At 39.6% G+C, this 20,867-nt stretch overlaps 2 protein-coding genes across 4 annotated transcripts in view; both read right to left on the bottom strand.

Moving 5' to 3' along the window:
* LOC133576735 (F-box and WD repeat domain-containing 11-B) overlaps nt 1–799 on the bottom strand; it is a 58,367-nt gene extending 57,568 nt beyond the window's left edge. Inside the window, exon 1 of the mRNA XM_061930067.2 lies at nt 643–799. Coding sequence (XP_061786051.1) covers nt 643–681 — 39 coding nt within the window. The 5' untranslated portion in view covers nt 682–799. The remainder of the gene's footprint in view (nt 1–642) is intronic.
* A 1,191-nt stretch (nt 800–1,990) lies between these two features.
* Nucleotides 1,991–20,867, bottom strand: part of LOC133576756 (eukaryotic peptide chain release factor subunit 1) — a 21,111-nt gene continuing 2,234 nt past the window's right edge. For all 3 annotated transcript variants that reach the window (XM_061930093.1, XM_061930095.1, XM_061930094.2), the window contains exons 3-11: nt 13,573–13,748; nt 11,649–11,788; nt 11,426–11,564; nt 11,061–11,251; nt 5,590–5,719; nt 5,303–5,476; nt 5,135–5,199; nt 4,919–5,066; nt 1,991–2,969 (exon numbers count right to left, since the gene is read on the bottom strand). In XM_061930093.1, coding sequence (XP_061786077.1) covers nt 2,887–2,969; nt 4,919–5,066; nt 5,135–5,199; nt 5,303–5,476; nt 5,590–5,719; nt 11,061–11,251; nt 11,426–11,564; nt 11,649–11,788; nt 13,573–13,748 — 1,246 coding nt within the window. In that variant the 3' untranslated portion in view covers nt 1,991–2,886. The remainder of the gene's footprint in view (nt 2,970–4,918; nt 5,067–5,134; nt 5,200–5,302; nt 5,477–5,589; nt 5,720–11,060; nt 11,252–11,425; nt 11,565–11,648; nt 11,789–13,572; nt 13,749–20,867) is intronic.

The following is a 20,867-nucleotide window of genomic DNA, read 5'->3' as shown; positions in this document are numbered from 1 at the left end:
GCTAATGCTATATGAATGAAAAGGCAAGTGCACTTCCTTCTACGCACTTCAGAAATATAAACACTCATATCTCGCACTGTGGCCGTTTTAGCGACATTCCACGTCACCCGCGGCGGTAGTTGGCGTCCCCGCACATATTGTTTACCCCCAGCACACGGCTAATATGTAAACATACGCGTGAATTTAAAGTGGTCGGTCGTCCCTTAGCCGGGGGGTTAGCAGGAAGGCTAACCAGCAGACAGGGCCCAAGCTGGAGTGGCGCAGCGTCACCGCAGTGATCGCTACGCCGAGAAACCTCAGCTGTTCTTCGGCTCGACAACCGCACGAATCCGCCGTAGACGAGGCTACACGCCGGAGTTAGCTTCATCGTTGTGGAGTTCAGAGCCACCCGGCAATAACAGCACGACATTTTTAATCATAACAATGATTATATGTCGGATTCTTAAAAGGGTATCGATGATTTCAGGCCCTCCCTTCGACTCCTGGTCCCCCTTTTCTCCTCCACCTCCCCGGATAAACCGCTTCGCTCTAAACTGTGCCTTCGAGTCGGCGTCTTAAGCTTTCCCCCCTCCCGGCCCCGCATATTCGCGTCCAGGGGGACACTCCCGTCAGTCCCAAACGCCGCGGTGAAACGGATCTTACCATTAGATCCAACGTTTTGTCCTCCATCTCCGGCTCCATGTTGACGATCCCCCCCGAAACTCGCTCTGAAAATGGAAACCCAGCCCTGCGTCGGCGGCCCGCAAATGCAGAGACGTCATTCGCTTTGCTCGAGCACACAGCATTGGGTAGGACGCTGTGAGCGGGAGGGTGGGGGCGGGGGGGGAGTGGAAACGCCCATGCGTGGAGGCAGGATGTCGATTGGGTGGTGTCACTCTAATGGGCGTGGTTTGGCGATTTTGCAGGTTGCTGATTGGCTATCCCGGCGACTAAGGCTTTCCCCGTTGACTCCCCTAAACAAAAGGGCCCTTGCTAAAGATGCTGTTGCTATCCTGAAGAGGAACATGCTAAGGAACACTCAATCAACGTCATTTTTAAATGTAATGGCAATGAAGTAACTTTTTTCAATTTCTGTTTGTTTACTCAACAAAATAACTTTTTGAATATTACAATTTATGGTAATGTGTGATGAAAAAAAGATGTGATTACCTATATATTTGCTATAAGTGATCAACTTACCTATTTTTCGGACTATAAGTCGCAGGTTTTTTGTGCGACTTATACTCAGGAGTGAAATTATTAACACATTACCGTAAAATATAAAATAATATTATTTAGCTCATTGACGTAAGAGACTAGACGTATAAGATTTCATGGGATTTAGCGATTAGGAGTGACAGATTGTTTGGTAAACGTATAGCATGTTCTGTATGTTATAGTTATTTGAATGACTCTTACCATACCAGGCACGTTCTCAGTTGGTTATATATGCCTCATATAATGTACACTTATTCTTTATTTATTTTAAATTGCCTGTCAAATGTCTATTCTTGGTGTTGGGTTTTATCAAATAAATGTCCCCAAAAAATGTGACTTATACATGTTTTTTTCCTTCCTTATTATGCATTTTCGGCCGGTGCGACTTATAGTCCGAAAAATACGGTAGTTTAACTCTAACAACTGTTGCTAAATTAGGATCATACACAATGTTCATCATGTCATTAATTCAACTAAGAGTTTGTTTCCAAATGTACTCTTTTGTCTTCCTCCCATCCCTTTTCTACCGCTTGTCCCGTTCGGGGTCACAGGGGGTGCTGGAGCCTATCTCAGCTGCATTCGGGCGGAAGGCGGGGTACACCCTGGACAAGTCGCCACCTCATCGCAGGGCCAACACAGATAGACAAGACAACATTCACACTCTAGGGCCAATTTAGTGTCAACCTATCCCCAGGTGCATGTCTTTGGAGGTGGGAGGAAGCCGAATTACCAATCTCCACAATTATGCCAAAACAGTCCCAAATACAAACACACATCACTAGCTGAACATATGTTGAGATGAAGTCAAAAATGAGAGGGGTTTAATTTTGGTAGTAAAGCAAATCAAACATACTAGGATTTTGATTTGTGCTAAAAAAAAAAAAGGGAAACTCTAGCTTTCAAACAATATGTGGATCTTTGTGAATCAATGAAAGAACTCACAAGTACTTTGTGCAGTCATGCATACATCACATCTGGCAGGAAAGCAAGGAGATAGTCAACTTTCTCAAAGGAGGCAGGTGGACAGGTGAAGGTTTGAGAGCACAGGAGATGAGGAGGTAGCAATGGTTTTCAGCAGTTCAAATTTTAATACTTTGTCCCCCTTTCTCTACAGAAACCCAGGTAAAAAAAATCCCCCACTCTCATAAAATACAACAGCAGCAGCAGTCGCCAGTAAAAAAAAACTGAAGAAAAAAAAAAAAAGAAAAAAAAAAAAGCATTGAGGGGAGGTAAGAGGCAGGGAAGAAAAGGAAATTCATTTTCTCTAATATTTGGGGACTCCAAAGTTCGTATTCATACAGGATTGAGGGCAGCAATTAATCTGGGAACTTGCTGTTGTGTTCATTCAAAATGGAGAAAAGTGGGGGAGATAAGGAACAAAAATGAGTCAAGTCCAATCCAACTGGGGGAAGGAACCAGCACTCTAAGGCAGGGATTTATTCAGGAAAGGCTTTCTCCCTCTCTGGATGAAAAGTTCTCTTCAGCCTGTGTGATGTACTTCGCTGTGTGTACAGATGAAATGTATGTACAACGTTGTGTAGCCAACAAGTAAATTGGAAGTTGTCTGTCATTATGTGGTCAACAAAGTTGAGCCCCTCACTTGCTGCAAGAGAGGTGGCATTTTTCTTTCCTTATTTCTTCATTCTTTCCTTTGTGTTTTTTTCTCTCCCGATATCAGTCCCCGACTACCTAGTAGTCATCCAAATCAAAGAACTCGTCGTCCTCTCCTTGGTACTCCATGCCCTGGAAGTCCACCCTGTACCGCAAGATGCCTGGAAAGAGACAACTGTGTCAATCAATGCGAGAGCTGTACAATCTGTTACGTTCTTAAGATTGTCATAATACCAGTTGTTAGTTTAATCGAGTGGGTATATTCAATTCACTATCTGTGAAGCCAAACAAGACATAAAATGGCATAAAAACATTTTTGGATTCATATTTTTCTTGACCTTTTTTCCTCAAATTTCTCAAACTTTAATCCTAAACAAAAAATGTTATACAAATATTACATTAAATTATTTAAATAACAAAAGTTATGCTATTGTATACTAATTGACAACTGTGACTGAATTGGTTTAAAAGGCCTTCAAAGGGTTCAAATAAAAATACAAAAACACTACACGTTCGATATTTTTTGTTTTAGGCTGAAGTTCATTGAGAGATTTGAGCAAAACAAGGAATAGAAAATATGAATCCAAAATGTGTTTATGCCCCTTGAAAAATGCAGGACTTATAGGTCCTGTTTGACTTTGAGGTATTATCGACTAGCTACTAGTTTATAATACAGCCGTAAAAGAATTGGACAACAGTAACAAAATAAATATGGCAACAATTTACTGAAAAAAGTCAGCCTTTGTCCCTTGAGGGTTAATAGAAATTAGTTTTTCACACATTTTCCCAATTTAAGATATAAAGTTAAAAGTTAAAGTACCAATGATTGTCACACACACACACACACACACACACACTAAGTGTGGCAAAATTATTCTCTGCATTTGACCCATCACCCTTGTTCAACCCCTGGGAGGTGAGGGGAGCAGTGAGCAGCAGCGGTGGCCGCGCCCGGGAATAATTTTTTGGTGATTTAACCCCCAATTGTACCTCAGTTTCAGATATAATCATATAAAAATGTGTTTTTATGCCCCTTGAAAAATGCAGGTCTTATAGGTCCTGTTTGACTTTGAGGTATTATCGACGAGTTTATAAAACAGCCGTAAAAGAATTGGACAATGAAATTGAAAAAAACCTTCTTACGAAACATCACACAACAGTAACACAACATAAATATGGTCAAAAATACAGCAACAATTTACTGAAAAAAAGTCAGCCTTTGTCCCTTGAGGGTTAATAGAAATGAGTTTTTCACACATTTTCCCAATTTAGGATATACTTCAGGTACAGATATAATCACATGAAAATTTCATAGCATGGTTATCTTGACCAAGATTATCCCGATTATCCTTATTATTGCCGTATGTGTGCTAAAAAAAAGTACTTATACACACACACTGAAATAATTTGTTTTTCATTTTTTTAAGTACTAAAAAAGACCTTCTGTTAAAAACCCACTATTTTGCATGGGTTGTGTTTTTTATGCTTCACTGATAGTATTATTCAGTTTTAACGGCTTTTTTAAAAGCTTTTATTGTTTTAAATATTGGTTTGTACTGTAGCAGTTTGAGATATATTTCAATGAAAATGCGTAACAAATAAAATCTATTAGTATAATTTACTACTTCTGGCGGGCATTGTGTCTTACTGTGTTAAGCGGCCCTTGAACGCACCGTAAAACATCTGTCTCTTTTCCTCGGATTACAGCCTCAGAGACAGCACAGCCTGTAGGTTCAATGTGCACAATTGACTATCTTAGTTGCTCAAACACCAATGTGTTTGTATAAGTTTAGATTTGGGTACCGGTATGTTGTTTCCTAATGGGGAAATATGTTTTTACCTCTTGTTTTCATGTTCGCATTTAAGTGAGTTGATCAAAGTGCAGCTATCAATATTGGTTTTTTAATCATTTACATTTTAAACGGTAATACTGTCTGGAATTTTACTGCAGTTATCAATATTACTGATTATTGTTGCGCCCCTAACCTCAGGTAAATATTATAATTGAGTAACTCAACATCTAACGACTGCCAACCTTTTCTATATACCACACCCTCATTTTAGTAACCATTTATACAAAATTTAAAAAATACACTCTTGCACTGCTCACCCCCAATGCCTCCAAAGCCCTTGACAAACTGGGATCCTTCTTGGCTCTTGTCTGTGACTATCTCCAGCGTGGCCCCAAATTTTTTGTAGTTGTTTGCAAACCACTCCAGCAGTGGCATGCTCTCGATCAGTTCGTGTTCTTGCCCCGTCTTTCAACACAATCAAAGTCAGATAAACTTAGGACAACTTAACTGCCGTCTATCGGTGTACTTCTTACCTCCTTGTCTGTGAAATGAGACTTGTCTTTCTCTTGCTCTGGTGTTAGGTACAAAGTCTTCTCATCTAGGAACCAAACAAAACACCATTGAGCATTTTGGCTCGATGATAATAGGTGGCATGGTTATTATTATAATTAGGTGATCTATGGCATAATTAGCCTGTGCACCGTTCTCAGCTCCGTTGCTCTCGGCCCCATGCACACGTAAAATGTAACGCATGGTGTCTAAGTTCTCGTAGACTATGAGGATCTCCACAGCTCCCATTTCCAAGGCTTTGAGTGTGTCCTCCACACCAAAGCAGTATTTCCCGGTGTCCTGACTGATCTCATCAAAGTATCGACCTGGAGAGCCAGAAAAGAGAGGATTATAAATACACATTTTCTTCATCAGAACAACTCTACGGCTCTCATTAAAAGTTCTTAAAGTCACTCTACTGTGTTAACCAACCACCTACCTATTAGCTTCTTTTCTTGGATGAACTTGACATTGGAGAGAACCTCTGCAGAGAGCTCAATTGCCTGGTTAAAACCATTTTCTCCACCATAGGAAATGTCTACCAACTTCAGAACCTTGGCTTGTAACCTCTGTTAATGATAATAAATAGATTGTGATTATACACAAATTAATAGCATATTATGCATTTAGGTGATGGTGATTCAATTTCGATCTTAGGCCCTCCAATGCAGTGTTTGCTCTACCGTTATAAGAGGGGTGGGGGTGTGGCAGGCAAACCACCCTCCCAAGAAGGTTAACAGAAGGGTGCCTTTCATATGAAACACATCTATACATTGGTATAAACACACATAGCATGTAGAGGTGTAACGATTTGTTTAACGACAATTCGTTTCAGAATTTGTGGTTGCCGATACAATTCAGGGACAATATTTTCAGAACTATACGATCCGGAACAATTTAGCGAGTTGAAATCAATTCAGTAACTTTTTAGCAAAAAATTAAAATATCAACCAGTGTGACTGAAATAAATATTGGATATTGGACACTACAGGTTAAGTTTACTGCTTTCCTGTTATTTTTTGTAGGGGAATTATTTATAAATGAATTGTTCTTATAATTACTTATAACTAAATTATAATAAATTATTAATTAGTATCATGTTATAATTGACAAAATAATTATGAATTTCTACTCTTTCAATATTCAAGAAACGCTCAATAAAATTCCAGTAATTAACATTTAACAGTAGATTTTCCTGCAAATTCTGCTTTTGTTTTTCAACATAAACTAATACAATATTGGTATCAAAAATAAAGTGCAACCAACATATTTTAAGGTTGAATTAACACGTTTACCTGCTACTTTTGCTGTTGTTGTTTTTTTGTTTTTTTTTTACATAGAAATAATACAAATACAAAATAAATTAATATAAAAAATTAAGTGCAACCAACCAGTGGTTTGACCGGTTACTACTCTCATTTTCATAAACAGCTACAGTAACAGAAAGAAATCACAACAAAAACAAACACTAAAACACAAGAACATTAAGCCCCAACACAAAAACTTTTAGCTATTGCAAGATTGCTAAAGCTACAACAAATACAAACGCCACAACACAATAACAAACTATAAGCCAAAATTCGACAACATAAGGACGGAACTGAAGTGACAGCCGACAACTTTCGCAGACTCACCGACTTGCTCAGTGGCCTAGTGGTCCGCCCTGAGATTGGGAGGTTGCGAGTTCAAACCCCGACCGAGTCATACCAAAGACTATAAAAATGGGACCCTTTACCACCCTGCTTGGCACTCAGCATCAAGGGTTGGAATTGGGGTTAAATCACCAAAATTATTCCCTCAGCTCAGTGCTCCCATCACCTCCCAGGGGGTGGACCAAGGGGATAGGTCATCTATCAGTGGTACTTTAACTTTCTTGTGACAAAAGTTGAAAACTGTGTAATGAACTAAGTTGGAAAAGTAAGTGAAGTGTGACCACTTTTGCAGTCATAAATAACTTTGTTTTGCTTCTTCAATAATACTAATATACTATGTTCAGGAAATTGGTCCGTCGTCGTAACTTCGGTCGCTTCCTTTGTTGCTTAAAGTTGTGTTGTTGCTCTTAATTATTGGGTTGTGGCATTTTGTATTTGTTATTGCTTTTGCAATCGTGCTGTGGCTGAAAGTTGTTGTGTTGTCATTTATATTGCCTTGTGGCGTTTGCATCTGGAGTGACCTTTCTCAGCCACCATAGCTATCTGTCATTCTTGTTTCGATAGACATACTTGAATGACGTTTATCGTCCTTATCATTAAAAGTGTTAAACTTCATATAAAGTCTGCCGTTCTTAAATCTAATATTTCCCTTTTTCTAGTAACGATAAAATTGATCGATTTATTTTTAAAACAATGTTGGATCAATACCTATATGAGCTCTGTACCGAGGATGTTGTTGTGGCTTGTGCAGCCCTTTGAGACACTTGTGATTTAGGGCTATATAAATAAACATTGATTGATTGATTGATTGATTGATTTCGGAAGGCAAACTTGCAGAGCACAGATCGATGTAGTTGAATATGAGGAATATAAATCGATATATCGATTAATTGTTACACCCTTAATAGCCTGTAACTGCTGTCTATACATGGTCACCTGTTTACAATATCTCATCTGCTGTCTGTATCGCATATGGAGGAGTGCATGCAATAATTAAATTAACCGTATTTTCCGCACTATAAGGCGCACCTAAAAACCACACATTTTCTCAAAAGCTGACAGTGCGCCTTATAACCCGGTGCGCTTTATATATGGATAAATATTAAGATTCATTTTCATAAAGTTTAGGTCTCGCAACTACGGTAAACAGCCGCCATCTTTTTTCCCCGTAGAAGAAGCGCGCGGTGCATGCTGGGATATGTGACGTTTCCTTTCCATTTGTGTGTTTATGTAAAGACCCCAAAATGGCTCCTATTAAGTGTGTTGTCTGTCTAATTATAAATAATGCAGACGAGGCGTGTTAACTGAGTTCTCAACGTTTACTCACAGCGTGCTCATAACCACATTCTAACTCCCAGCATACAACGCTTCTCAGGGCTACCGCGCATGCTCGTAACTATCGTTGCATGCTGGGTAGTGTAGTTGTTATATTTGCTAGCTCATAACAGCACATTGAGAGACACGCTTACGCGCTTAATTCAATACTCGCCGTCATTCCGGGTGGATTGACAAAAGACCTCCAGCCGCTAGATATTGGTGTCAACAGGGCATTCGAAGCTAGACTGCTAACTGCGTGGGAACAGTGGATGACGAAGAAGCGCGCGGTGCATGCTGGGATATGTGACGTTTCATTTCCATTTGTGTGTTTATGTAAAGACCCCAAAATGGCTCCTATTAAGTGTGTTGTCTGTCTAATTATAAATAATGCAGACGAGGCGTGTTAACTGAGTTCTCAACGTTTACTCACAGCGTGCTCATAACCACATTCTAACTCCCAGCATACAACAACGCTTCTCAGGGCTACCGCGCATGCTCGTAACTATCGTTGCATGCTGGGTAGTGTAGTTGTTATATTTGCTAGCTCATAACAGCACATTGAGAGACACGCTTACGCGCTTAATTCAATACTCGCCGTCATTCCGGGTGGATTGACAAAAGACCTCCAGCCGCTAGATATTGGTGTCAACAGGGCATTCGAAGCTAGACTGCTAACTGCGTGGGAACAATGGATGACAGAAGGCGAACACACCTTCACTAAGACGAGGAGGCAGCGCCAGACGACGCCAACATCTGCCAGTGGATCGTAAATTTGCCCAACTTTTCACTTCGGACACCGAAGACGAAGGATTTACGAATGAAGAATAACTTCAGAAAGTGAGCGCTATGTTTATTTTGTGTGTTGTGACATTAACGTTCGAGCAACATTATGTTGATATTGCTCTGCACTATTTTGAATTTTACTATGTTTGTGATTGCACATTTGCGTACATTTTGGGAGTGAACAGAGTTGTTAGAACGCTGGTTTTTAATATATTATTAAAGTTTGACTGACCTATCTGACTGTTTTTTTGACATTCCCTTTAGCGCAGCGTAGGCGCGGCTTATAGTCCGGGGCGGCTTATTGGTGGACAAAGTTATGAAATATGCCATTCATTGAAGGTGCGGCTAATAATCCGGTGCGCCTTATAGTGCGGAAAATACGGTATACGTCTGTGTGCTCCTCCCAAAGGAACAAGTGACTAGAGTTAAATATATACTGCGTAACAAACCATGTCACCCTTCCCTGCTCATCAGGTATAACTTGACGGACACTATAGAGCAGGGATGTTTGGATCGGATCGGCTGCCGATATTTGCCAAAAATTGCGTATCGGCAAGGCATGGGAAAATGCCGATCCAGATCCAGTTTAAAAAAAAACTCCTGTCCGTGTTTTCCAACGCACCGATTTAAATAATACATTCCACTTTTCTGCTGCTCCGTAATTTCCGTTCCGCATTTTCCAGCACACCTTCAACACATCCACAGGCACGCAGTTGCTTTTAGCTGCTGGCATTACACGACAGGCTCTTCTCACTCTGTCCTGTGTCTCCCTCTCACAGACAGCAAGTGCACCTTCTTACACACGTCACATACTATCACGACATACGTCACATACTGTCACGTCATACGTCACATACGTATACGTCCTCCCCGAGCAGAGAGGTAGCAGCATGGCTAACGTTAGCTGTGATGCTAGCGCAGCCGTGCGAGCAATGCTCCCTCTAAGGTGCTCGCCTGTGCAATTGCGCACTGTTTAAACGTCCTCTGCGCATAGCAAATCTATGCCACGCACAAAATCAAATAAAAAAATAAGCGCATAACAATTTTCGACACACGGACACGACAGAGAAAACAGTTTTCGTCATTATTGTTCAAATATTGTGACGTCTGTCGAGACGCTTATCTCCATTCGGTGCCACACGCCCACACCATCAAAATGCTTAGGCAAAAATGTCCACATCAACACCGTATGAAAAAATTAGTGATTTTTTTTTGTTGTGATTTCCTTCTCTGCATGAAAGTTTAAAAGTAGCATATATTAATGCAGTATGAAGAAGAATGTTTTAATGTAGACATGCAAGCCTTGAAAGAACATTTTGAAAATCAAGACTACATTTCCTGCAAATGGGTGCATTTCTACCCTATATTTTAACTTTAGATTTATTCTCATATCAAACTCCTTTGGCTGTCTTTTTGACACTTACATCCGGCGCCCCCCTCCACACCCTGGATTATAAATAATGTAAATAATTCAATGTGATTATCTTGTGTGATGACTGTATTATGATGATAGTATATATCTGATAGTATATATCTGTATCATGAATCAATTTAAGTGGACCCCGACTTAAACAAGTTGAAAAACTTATTGGGGTGTTACCATTTAGTGGTCAATTGTACGGGATATGTACTTCACTGTGCAACCTACTAATAAAAGTCTCAATCAATCAATCAAAACACATAGAATCATCATACTGCTGTGATTATATGCATCAAGTGTTCATTCAAGGCTAAGGCAAAATATCAAGGTATGTATTGTGTATCGCAATATGGCCTTAAAATATCGCAATATTAAAAAAAGGCCATATCGCCCAGCCCTAGTTCAATGATGCCATTTCTGTTTGTCAGGTATAATTTTGTCTATTTTGTGTTTATCCTTGAATAAACAGGTCAGTTTCTTGTTACCAACCATTGTGTATTATTCAAACTCCCCTAATTCAGCTGGCTAGTTGTTATCAAGAGTACTAAAACCCTTTTCAACATGATTCTGACAACTAAGTAGGCTAAATAACTTTAAACTTTAATACATGCTCGGATAGGCCAGTATCGGTATCTGTCAGTATCGGTATCGGATCGGAAATGCAAAAACAATATCGGTATCGGATCGGAAGTGCAAAAACCTGGATCGGGACATCCCTACTATAGAGTACACACTTACTGGGTCAAACATGTCGGACTGACTGAGCTCAGTCTTGAAATCGGCGGAACCAGCCAGAACCATTCCTGCCACATTGACTTTGTCGTTTGACACAAAGAGCTGGACAGCTGTTTCGGCCACTTTCCTCACATAGTTGTGTCTCTTCTCCATTCTTAGACGAGCAAAACGCAGAGCAGACTGTCCTCCTCGGCCTGGAACGAGGATGAAGGAGAATAAATCAGACGGGTTGAGGGGAGGACTAATAGCATCGAAGTAACAAAGTTAGGTTTAATTCATATGATTATGCCCGGGGGAGTATAGCAAATGTAATAAAAAAAAAAAAATCTAATAAAAAAATCTGTTGTGTTATATTTGTAGTGTAGTACCGTGCTTCTTGGGTAGGTCCACAGTAAACTTGTGCAGCACTTCTCTGGTGTTCCCCTGCAGTGTGCCGAATAGCGCCCCACTACCATCAATCACGATGAAGCCAAACTTGCTGTCATCAGAAAGCAGGGCTGTCAATGCCTGTTTTAACGAGAAACCACGTGAGACAGATTGAAACATTAAAACAATGATGTCCCATGAAAATGAGCATGCAAATTCACTTACCTCAGTATGGAACTTGTTGTCACAGAGATACAGGGAGGTGTTGATTGGTTTAAAAGGCTCAAAGTCGATATTAACTTTTTTCTCTTTCCCTTCGTCAGTAACGATGGTACCACAGTACACCACTAAGCCATTAGGTGGCACTGTAGAGAGAAACGGGAAATTAGATACCATGACATTTGAATAAAGACAGCATATTTTATGTCTTACATATAAGAGGCTCAACTGGAATTGTCTCACACATATGTCATAACATTTTGACATTTCCATTTTGGAAGATGTGGGGAGTGTTTTTTATAGGGTTAATAACACACTTCAAAAGTATTTTTAAAACTAACTGAAATGCAAAGAAACACGGCAAAACTTTGATCTGCATGTTAGAGTTGCTCAGTACCAGTATAATATAAAAACAAGTTGACTTTGTATAAATAATATTATCCAATAAACCATATCCGAAAGTATGTGAAAATACCGTCCGAACATTACAAAATGCCACAAATTCAGTGGGTCATCTTGAATAATCCGCTCCGAATATCTAGGCAATTTCTGTAGATTTGGGGTCAAATGACGTGACGAGAGCAATCTTGAAAGATCAGTCATACTGGAAATATGCCAAAATTGGAAAAGAAATGTGCCGTTTGTCATTCACAATCCTTATGTAAGACAAGAACATGTGCTTGGCTTATTTTATGCATTCGATATCGTAAATAAATAGCTAATAATTGAGTCAACAGATCAAAGCTCCTCTATTGCGCCCAAAAAACCCTCTAAAAACATCCAGAAACCACCAACCTCCATTTACATGTTGTGACCTGAAAATGAACCTAATATGAGCCATATTGTTATTATAAGCGCTAACACAGACAAACTATTTTAAATTCATGCATCTCTCACCTAGTGGTAGACAAATGTGACCATGGACCGACGAGCTGGTCGACTTTGACATCCACCAAGATGGCAAAAAAAAAGTTTGTGACAGCCATCTTTTTTTTTAACCCTTTATGAGGATTGCAATTGATTCTTCATCTAACCGGGATTATGTGAGCGTCCCGTCGGTGGGCGTCCCGTCGGTGGGCATCCCAGCGAGAACGGAAATGGTACGGAGTTTGTTTGATTATTGTTAGTTTGTGTGTTTACCACCAAGCAATGCTGCTGATACAATAGTGTTTAACAATAGTGTTTAAATAAAGCTGCATCCATTTAGCTCTCAGCTTCTAAAACATATTACTCATCCTCCTTGTGTTCGGGCTCAAAAATATTAGGTTCTGGATCTTATTTTTTCCCCAAAGTAATCGTTGTTGGCTCTCAGAAAGACTGCTTGATTAGCATTGGTAATAAGGTGGAAGGGATCAGTGGTTCCTTCCTCCCAGTCACGGATCATGTGACTGGCTTACTCATTATCTACTCAAAATGGCTCGGGAATCTCCGTGAGATTGATACTATTTCGATCATATCGATTTACTTGCACACTTTGTAAGTATTTTGGGTCATGAATCAGATATATAGGATAATAGCTTTAATATAGTGGCAACTTATTTTTCCATTATACTGGTACTTTAACACGACGGGTCACCCTGTGCATACATACGCTTAGTGAAAACAAACATGAGCAGAGAAATCTTGTTGTTTGCCTCTCTCGTTTTATGACATCTGACTCAAATTCTGAATAGATTAGATAAGCAATTCATGAATTGTAAGTTTAAGAAACTCATTACATATGACAAGCCGTAAGGTATACTGTGATTCATGCTCACAAAACACCATGATGATAATGTAATTTTCATCAATGTAGTCATGTATTTTTGTAATTAACATCTAGGAGGACCCACTTGGACCAGTGTAACATTGCATTTTCATTTGCTTGAAGTATATATTTAACACACTCTCAAGAGGGGCAGATAGGGTGTTGAGTTTATTATTCACCTACCCTTGTTGTACAGTTTTAGTCTTTGCTGTACAGAGGTGATGGCCCCGAGTACGGAGAGCCTGTTGACTCGACTCTTGATGTTGGAGGCGGTGCCAAACTCGTCCGCCAACATTTTGGCCACTCTAGAAATCTGGTCCTTGGGTGGGATGATCAGGGAGATCATGCTGGTGCCATTACTAAATAGAGCGGTAAATTAAAGTTAGAATACAGGCCTTAGCAAACATTCAAACAGGAATAACCACATAATGGTTTACAACAGCTAGGCTATAAACAACAGCTTAACCATGAGATAATACCCAATCACACGTGCACTGAGGACTATCAACCATGTAAAAAACTCAATTTCAATCCGTGTTAATTTTGACAGCAGTTTTTAATTTAGTTTTAGCCTTTGTCAAAAATGTATGTTTGTTTTAATCAAATTTTTGTCATCTAAATTGATATAGTTTTAGTCAATGGAATTACACAACATTTTATATTATTGTATGATGCATACAATGGTCAATGCCAATAAATATTTTTCAGGCACTTTTTATATATTTCTCGCTACGTCTCGAGCTAAGCAGGTATGTATATATGTTGTGAAACAGAGTTACAAGGCCTGCCTTCGTTATAATTTGTTAAAAAAAAAATGCATGAAAACCGGATATTTGGATCGGATCGGCCGCCGATATTTGCAAAAAAATGCGTATCGGCAAGGCATGGGAAAATGCCGATCCAGATCCAGTTAAAAAAAAAACCTCCGCTCCGTGTGTTCCAACGCAACTACCGTATTTAAATAGTACAGTCCACTTTTCTGCTGCTCTCTAAGGTGCTCGCTTGTGCAATTGCGCACTGTTTAAACGTCCTCTACGCATAGCAATTATATGCCACGCACAAAATCAAATAAAAAAATAAGCGCATAACAATTTTCGACACACCGACACGACAGAGAAAACAGTTTCCGTCATCATTGTTCAAATATTGTGACGTCTGTCGAGACGCTTATCTCCATTCGGTGCCACACGTCCACACCATCAAAATGCAGAGGCAAAAATTTCCAGATCAACACCGTATGAAAACATTTGTGATTTTTTTAGTTGTGATTTCCTTCTCTGCATGAAAGTTTAAAAGTAGCATATATTAATGCAGTATGAAGAAGAATGTTTTAATGTAGACATGCAAGCCTTAAAAGAAAATGTTGAAAATCAAGACTACATTTCCTGCAAATGGGTGCATTTCTACCCTATATTTTAACTTTAGATTTATTCTCATATCAAACTCTTTTGGCTGTCTTTTTGACACTTACATCCGGCGCCCCCCTCCACACCCTGGATTATAAATAATGTAAATAATTCAATGTGATTATATTGTGTGATGACTGTATTATGATGATAGTATATATCTGATAGTATATATCTGTATCATGAATCAATTTAAGTGGACCCCGACTTAAACAAGTTGAAAAACTTATTTGGGTGTTACCATTTAGTGGTCAATTGTACGGAATATGTACTTCACTTCATACTGCTGTGATTATATGCATCAAGTGTTCATTCAAGGCTAAGGCAAAATATCGAGATATATATCGTGTATCGCAATATGGCCTTAAAATATTGCAATATTAAAAAAAGGCCATATCGCCCAGCCCTAGTTTCAATGATGCCATTTTTGTTTGTCATGTATAATTTTGTCTATTTTGTGTTTATCCTTGAATAAACAGGTCAGTTTCTTGTTACCAACCATTGTGTATTATTCAAACTCCCCTAATTCAGCTGGCTAGTTGTTATCAAGAGTATTAAAACCCTTTTCAACATGATTCTGACAACTAAGTAGGCTAAATAACTTTAAACTTTAATACATGCTCGGATAGGCCATTATCGGTCAGTATCGGTATCGGTCAGTATCGGAAGTGCAAAAACAATATCGGTATCGGATCGGAAGTGCAAAAACCTGGATCGGGACATCCCTACATAGCTTTAACTTATAGTTTACACTTACTTGTTTAGATGTCATAATGACTCGCCTACTGATGGCATCATATAGCGTCAAAAGTCAAATGTGTCCTCTTCACTTTCTCTGTAAAATTCCCAGCACTTTTGGGGAATTTTGCCTATCGTTCACAATCATTATGAAAGACATGACAAATGTATTTGTTTTTAATGCGTTTTATGTGAAAGACATGACAAATGTATTTGTTTTTAATGCGTTTTAACTCGTACATAAAGGTACATTATTGTCCGCTTAAAGCAGAGCAAATGCGAGATCTTCTATTCCGCTCATAAAATCCAATAAAAACCGCCAACAATACTCAATTTACATTTCATAACTTGAATATTAACCAAGTATTAGTGATATTGTTATTATAAGCGCTAACTCAGACAAACTGCCAATGTTGGCATGATCGACTGATGAGTTGCTTCCTCGTCAAACTTAATTCTAGATCATAAATCATGCCTCTCACCTGGATAGAAGGACGGAGACTTATTCCAACAAGCTGGTAGACTTTAACAGCCAATTTAGACCCAGAATGGCGAGAACGACACGAAAAGACACTTGGTTCCACCCCCCTTTTCTTCGCGAGGATTAAGAGTCATACTTTATCTAAATCAAAATATATTAACATCCTAGCAGTTGGCATCCTAGTTACAGTAAGTGAAGTTGTATTATGTTTTTTGGCTCTCATGAAGTCTACAGTGAGTAGAAATCAATGATGTTGAAAAAAGCAAACATAGTGATGCGGTTTTTTTAATGAATTGCTTAAAAGGAAAATACTATGAAAGAAAAGACACTTTTCTTCAGAGGATTATGAGTCATACTTTATCTAAATCAGAATATATTAACATCCTAGCAGTTGGCATCCTAATGACAGCTGACATGTTACAAGTAAGTGATGTTGTGTTATGTTTTTTGGCTCTCATGAAGTCTACAGTGAGTAGAAATCAATGATGTTGAAAAAAAGCAAACGTAGTGGTGCGTTTTTTTTAATGAATTGCCTATAATGAAAATCAATCAATCAATGTTTATTTATATAGCCCTAAATCACGAGTGTCTCAAAGGGCTGCACAAGCCACAACGACATCCTTGGTTCAGATCCCACATCAGAGCAAGGAAAAACTCAACCCAATGGGACAATGAGAAACCTTGGAGAGGACCAAAGATGTGGGGACCCCCCCTAGGGCGACCGGTGCAATGGACGTCGAGTGGATCTAGCATAATATTGTGAGAGTCTAGTCCATAGTGATTGAAAATGAAAATACAAAGTGCCGGAGATTCAAGAAATACACGGCATACTTACCAGTGTAAAAATTTGCCCGAGGAGGGGGACTTTAAATGCTGGTTTAGTGTGACTGAAACGGGGCTTAGGCTAAATAATTATTCGTTTAAGGGGTTAAATGACTTAGTGTAGACATAGCCTTAGAATCCAAACATCAGGATCTACATTACAAGTGCCGCAGAACACATTTTGATTGAAACTTTTATTAGTAGATTGCACAATACAGTACATATTCCGTACAATTGACCACTAAATGGTAACACTTGAATACGTTTTTCAACTTGTTTAAGTCGGGATCCACGTTAATCAATTCATGCATGTTTAGTGTGGCTGAAATGGGGCTTAGGCTAAATAATTATTCGTTTAAGGGGTTTTAGTGCAGACATACCGTATTTTTCGGAGTATTAGTCGCTCCGGAGTATAAGTCGCACCAGCCAAAAATGCACAATAAAGAAGGAAAAAAACATATATAAGTCGCACTGGAGTATAAGTCGCATTTTCTGGGGAAATGTATTTGATAAAACCCAACACCAAGAATAGACATTTGAAAGGCAATTTAAAATAAATAAAGAATAGTGAACAACAGGCTGAATAAGTGTACGTTATATGAGGCATAAATAACCAACTGAGAATGTGCCTGGTATGTTAACGTAACATATTATGGTAAGAGTCATTCAAATAACTATAACATATAGAACATGCTATACGTTTACCAAACAATCTGTCACTCCTAATCGCTAAATCCCATGAAATCTTATACGTCTAGTCTCTTACGTGAATGAGCTAAATAATATTATTTGATATTTTACGGTAACATGTTAATAATTTCACACATAAGTCGCTCCTGAGTATAAGTCGCACCCCCGGCCAAACTACGAAAAAAAACTGCGACTTATAGTACGAAAAATACTGTAGCCTTAGAATCCAAACGTCAGGAGCTACCGTATTTTCCGCACTATAAGGCACACCTAAAAACCACAAATTTTCTCAAAAGCTGACAGTGCGCCTTATAACCCGGTGCGCTTTATATATGGATAAATATTAAGATTCATTTTCATAAAGTTTCGGTCTCGCAACTTCGGTAAACAGCCGCCATCTTTTTTCCCCGTAGAAGAAGCGCGCGGTGCATGCTGGGATATGTGACGTTTCATTTCCATTTGTGTGTTTATGTAAAGACCCCAAAATGGCTCCTATTAAGTGTGTTGTCTGTCTAATTATAAATAATGCAGACGAGGCGTGTTAACTGAGTTCTCAACGTTTACTCACAGCGTGCTCATAACCACATTCTAACTCCCAGCATACAACAACGCTTCTCAGGGCTACCGCGCATGCTCGTCACTATCGTTGCATGCTGGGTAGTGTAGTTGTTATATTTGCTAGCTCATAACATCACATTAAGAGACACGCTTACGCGCTTAATTCAATACTCGCCGTCATTCCGGGTGGATTGACAAAAGACCTCCAGCCGCTAGATATTGGTGTCAACAGGGCATTCGAAGCTAGACTGCTAACTGCGTGGGAACAGTGGATGACAGAAGGCGAACACACGTGACGTTCACCAAGACAGGGAGGCAGGGAGACAGCGCCAGACGACATTTTGGATCCCACATTCGCCCAACTTTTCAATTCGGACAACGAAGGAGAATAATTCGAGGGATTTATGAATGAAGAATAACTTCAGAAAGTGAGCGTTATGTTTATTTTGTGTGTTGTGACATTAACGTTCGAGCAACATTATGTTGCTATTGCTCTGCACTATTTTGAATTTTACTATGTTTGTGATTGCACATTTGCGTACATTTTGGGAGTGAACAGAGTTGTTAGAACGCTGGTTTTTAATATATTATTAAAGTTTGACTGACCTATCTGACTGTTTTTTTTCACATTCCTTTAGCGCAGTTAGATGCGGCTTACAACACCGGGCGGCTTATAGGTGGACAAAGTTTTGAAATATGCCGTTCATTGAAGGCGCGGCTTTTAACCCAGGGCGCCTTATGGTGCGGAAAATACGGTACATTACAAGTGCCGGAGAACGCATTTTGCTTGATTGATTGAAACTTTTATTAGTAAATTGCACAGTACAGTGCATATTCCTTACAATTGACCACTAAATGGTAACACCCGAATAAGTTTTTCAACTTGTTTAAGTCAGGGTCCACGTGAATCATCCATCCATCCATTTTCTACCACTTGTCCCTTTCGGGGTCGCGGGGGGTGCTGGAGCCTATCTCAGCTGCACATGGGCGGAAGGCGGTGTACACCCTGGACAAGTCGCCACCTCAACGCAGGGCCAACACAGATAGACAAGACAACATAATCAATTCATGCATGTTTAGTGTGGCTGAAACGGGGGCTTAGGCTAAATAATTATCCATTTAAGGCAGTGGTTCTTAACCTGGGTTCGATCGAACTCTAGGGGTTCGGTGAGTCGGCCTCAGGGGTTCGGCGGAGGTCAAAACACACCCGACTCATCGTGTAAATACAAACTTCTCCCTATCGGGGTATTACGGATACGGCAACAGCTGACTGATTTGCAGGTGTGTAATTTGTTGTGAGTTTATGCACTGTGTTGGTTTTGTTGTTTGATCAAGGTGATGTTCATGCACGGTTCATTTTGTGCACCAATAATAAAACATGGTAACACTTTAGTATGGGGAACATATTCACCATTTATTAGTTGCTTATTAACATGCAAATTAGTAACATATTGGCTCTTAACTAGTCATTACTAAGTACTTATTAATGCCTTATTTGGCACAGCCTTATTATAACCCTAACCCTGACCCTAACCAAATAACTCTAAATTAAGTCTTTATTACTTAGAATATGTTCCCCTTGTGTCCAAAAAACTCTAAATTAAGTCTTTGTTACTTAGAATATTGGGGCGGTATAGCTCGGTTGGTTGAGCAGCCGTGCCAGCAACTTGAGGGTTGCTGGTTCGATCCCCGCTTCCGCCATCCTAGTCACTGCCGTTGTGTCCTTGGGCAAGACACTTTACCTACCTGCTCCCAGTGCCACCCACACTGGTTTAAATGTAACTTAGATATTGGGCTTCACTATGTAAAGCGCTTTGAGTCACTAGATAAAAGCGCTATATAAATATAATTCACTTCACTTCAATATGTTCCCCATACTACAGTGTTACCAAAAACATATAACTTTATCTTGAATTGTTTTTTCACTAAAGAAGGGTTCGGTGAATGTGCAAATGAAACTGGTGGGGTTCGGTACCTCCAACAAGGTTAAGAACCACTGGTTTAAGGGGTTATCCGGCTTAGTGTAGACATTAGGGATGTCCCGATCCGATATTTGCCAAAAATTGCGTATCGGCAAGGCATGGGAAAATGCCGATCCAGATAAAAAAAAACTCCGGTCCGTGTTTTCCAACGCACCGATTTAAGTAATACATTCCACTTTTCTGCTGCTCCCTAATTTCCGTTCCGCATTTTCCAGCACACCTTCAACACATCCACAGGTCTGTGAATTCTCACGCAGTTGCTTTTAGCTGCTGGCATTACACGACAGGCTCTTCTCACTCTTTCCTGTGTCTCCCTCTCACAGACAGCAAGTGCACCTTCTTACACACGTCATATACTGTCACGACATACGTCACATACGTATACGTCCTCCCCGAGCAGAGAGGTAGCAGCATGGCTAACGTTAGCTGTGATGCTAGCGCAGCCGTGCGAGCAACGCTCCCTCTAAGGTGCGCGCCTGTGCAATTGCGCACTGTTTAAGCGTCCTCTGCGCATAGCAAATCTATGCCACGCACAAAATCAAATAAAAAAATAAGCGCATAACAATTTTCGACACATTGACACGACAGAGAAAACAGTTTTCGTCATCATTGTTCAAATATTATAACGTCTGTCGAGACGCTTATCTCCATTCGGTGCCACACGTCCACACCATCAAAATACCGAGGCAAAAATTTCCACATCAACACCGTATGAAAAAATTAGTGATTTTTTTAGTTGTGATTTCCTTCTCTGCATGAAAGTTTAAAAGTAGCATATATTAATGCAGTATGAAGAAGAAT

The sequence above is a fragment of the Nerophis lumbriciformis genome, linkage group LG36, assembly GCF_033978685.3.
Source record: "Nerophis lumbriciformis linkage group LG36, RoL_Nlum_v2.1, whole genome shotgun sequence".
Classification (NCBI taxonomy): domain Eukaryota; kingdom Metazoa; phylum Chordata; class Actinopteri; order Syngnathiformes; family Syngnathidae; genus Nerophis; species Nerophis lumbriciformis.
The sequence above is the reverse complement of the archived record's forward strand: the minus strand, read 5'-3'. Positions and strand labels throughout refer to the sequence as shown.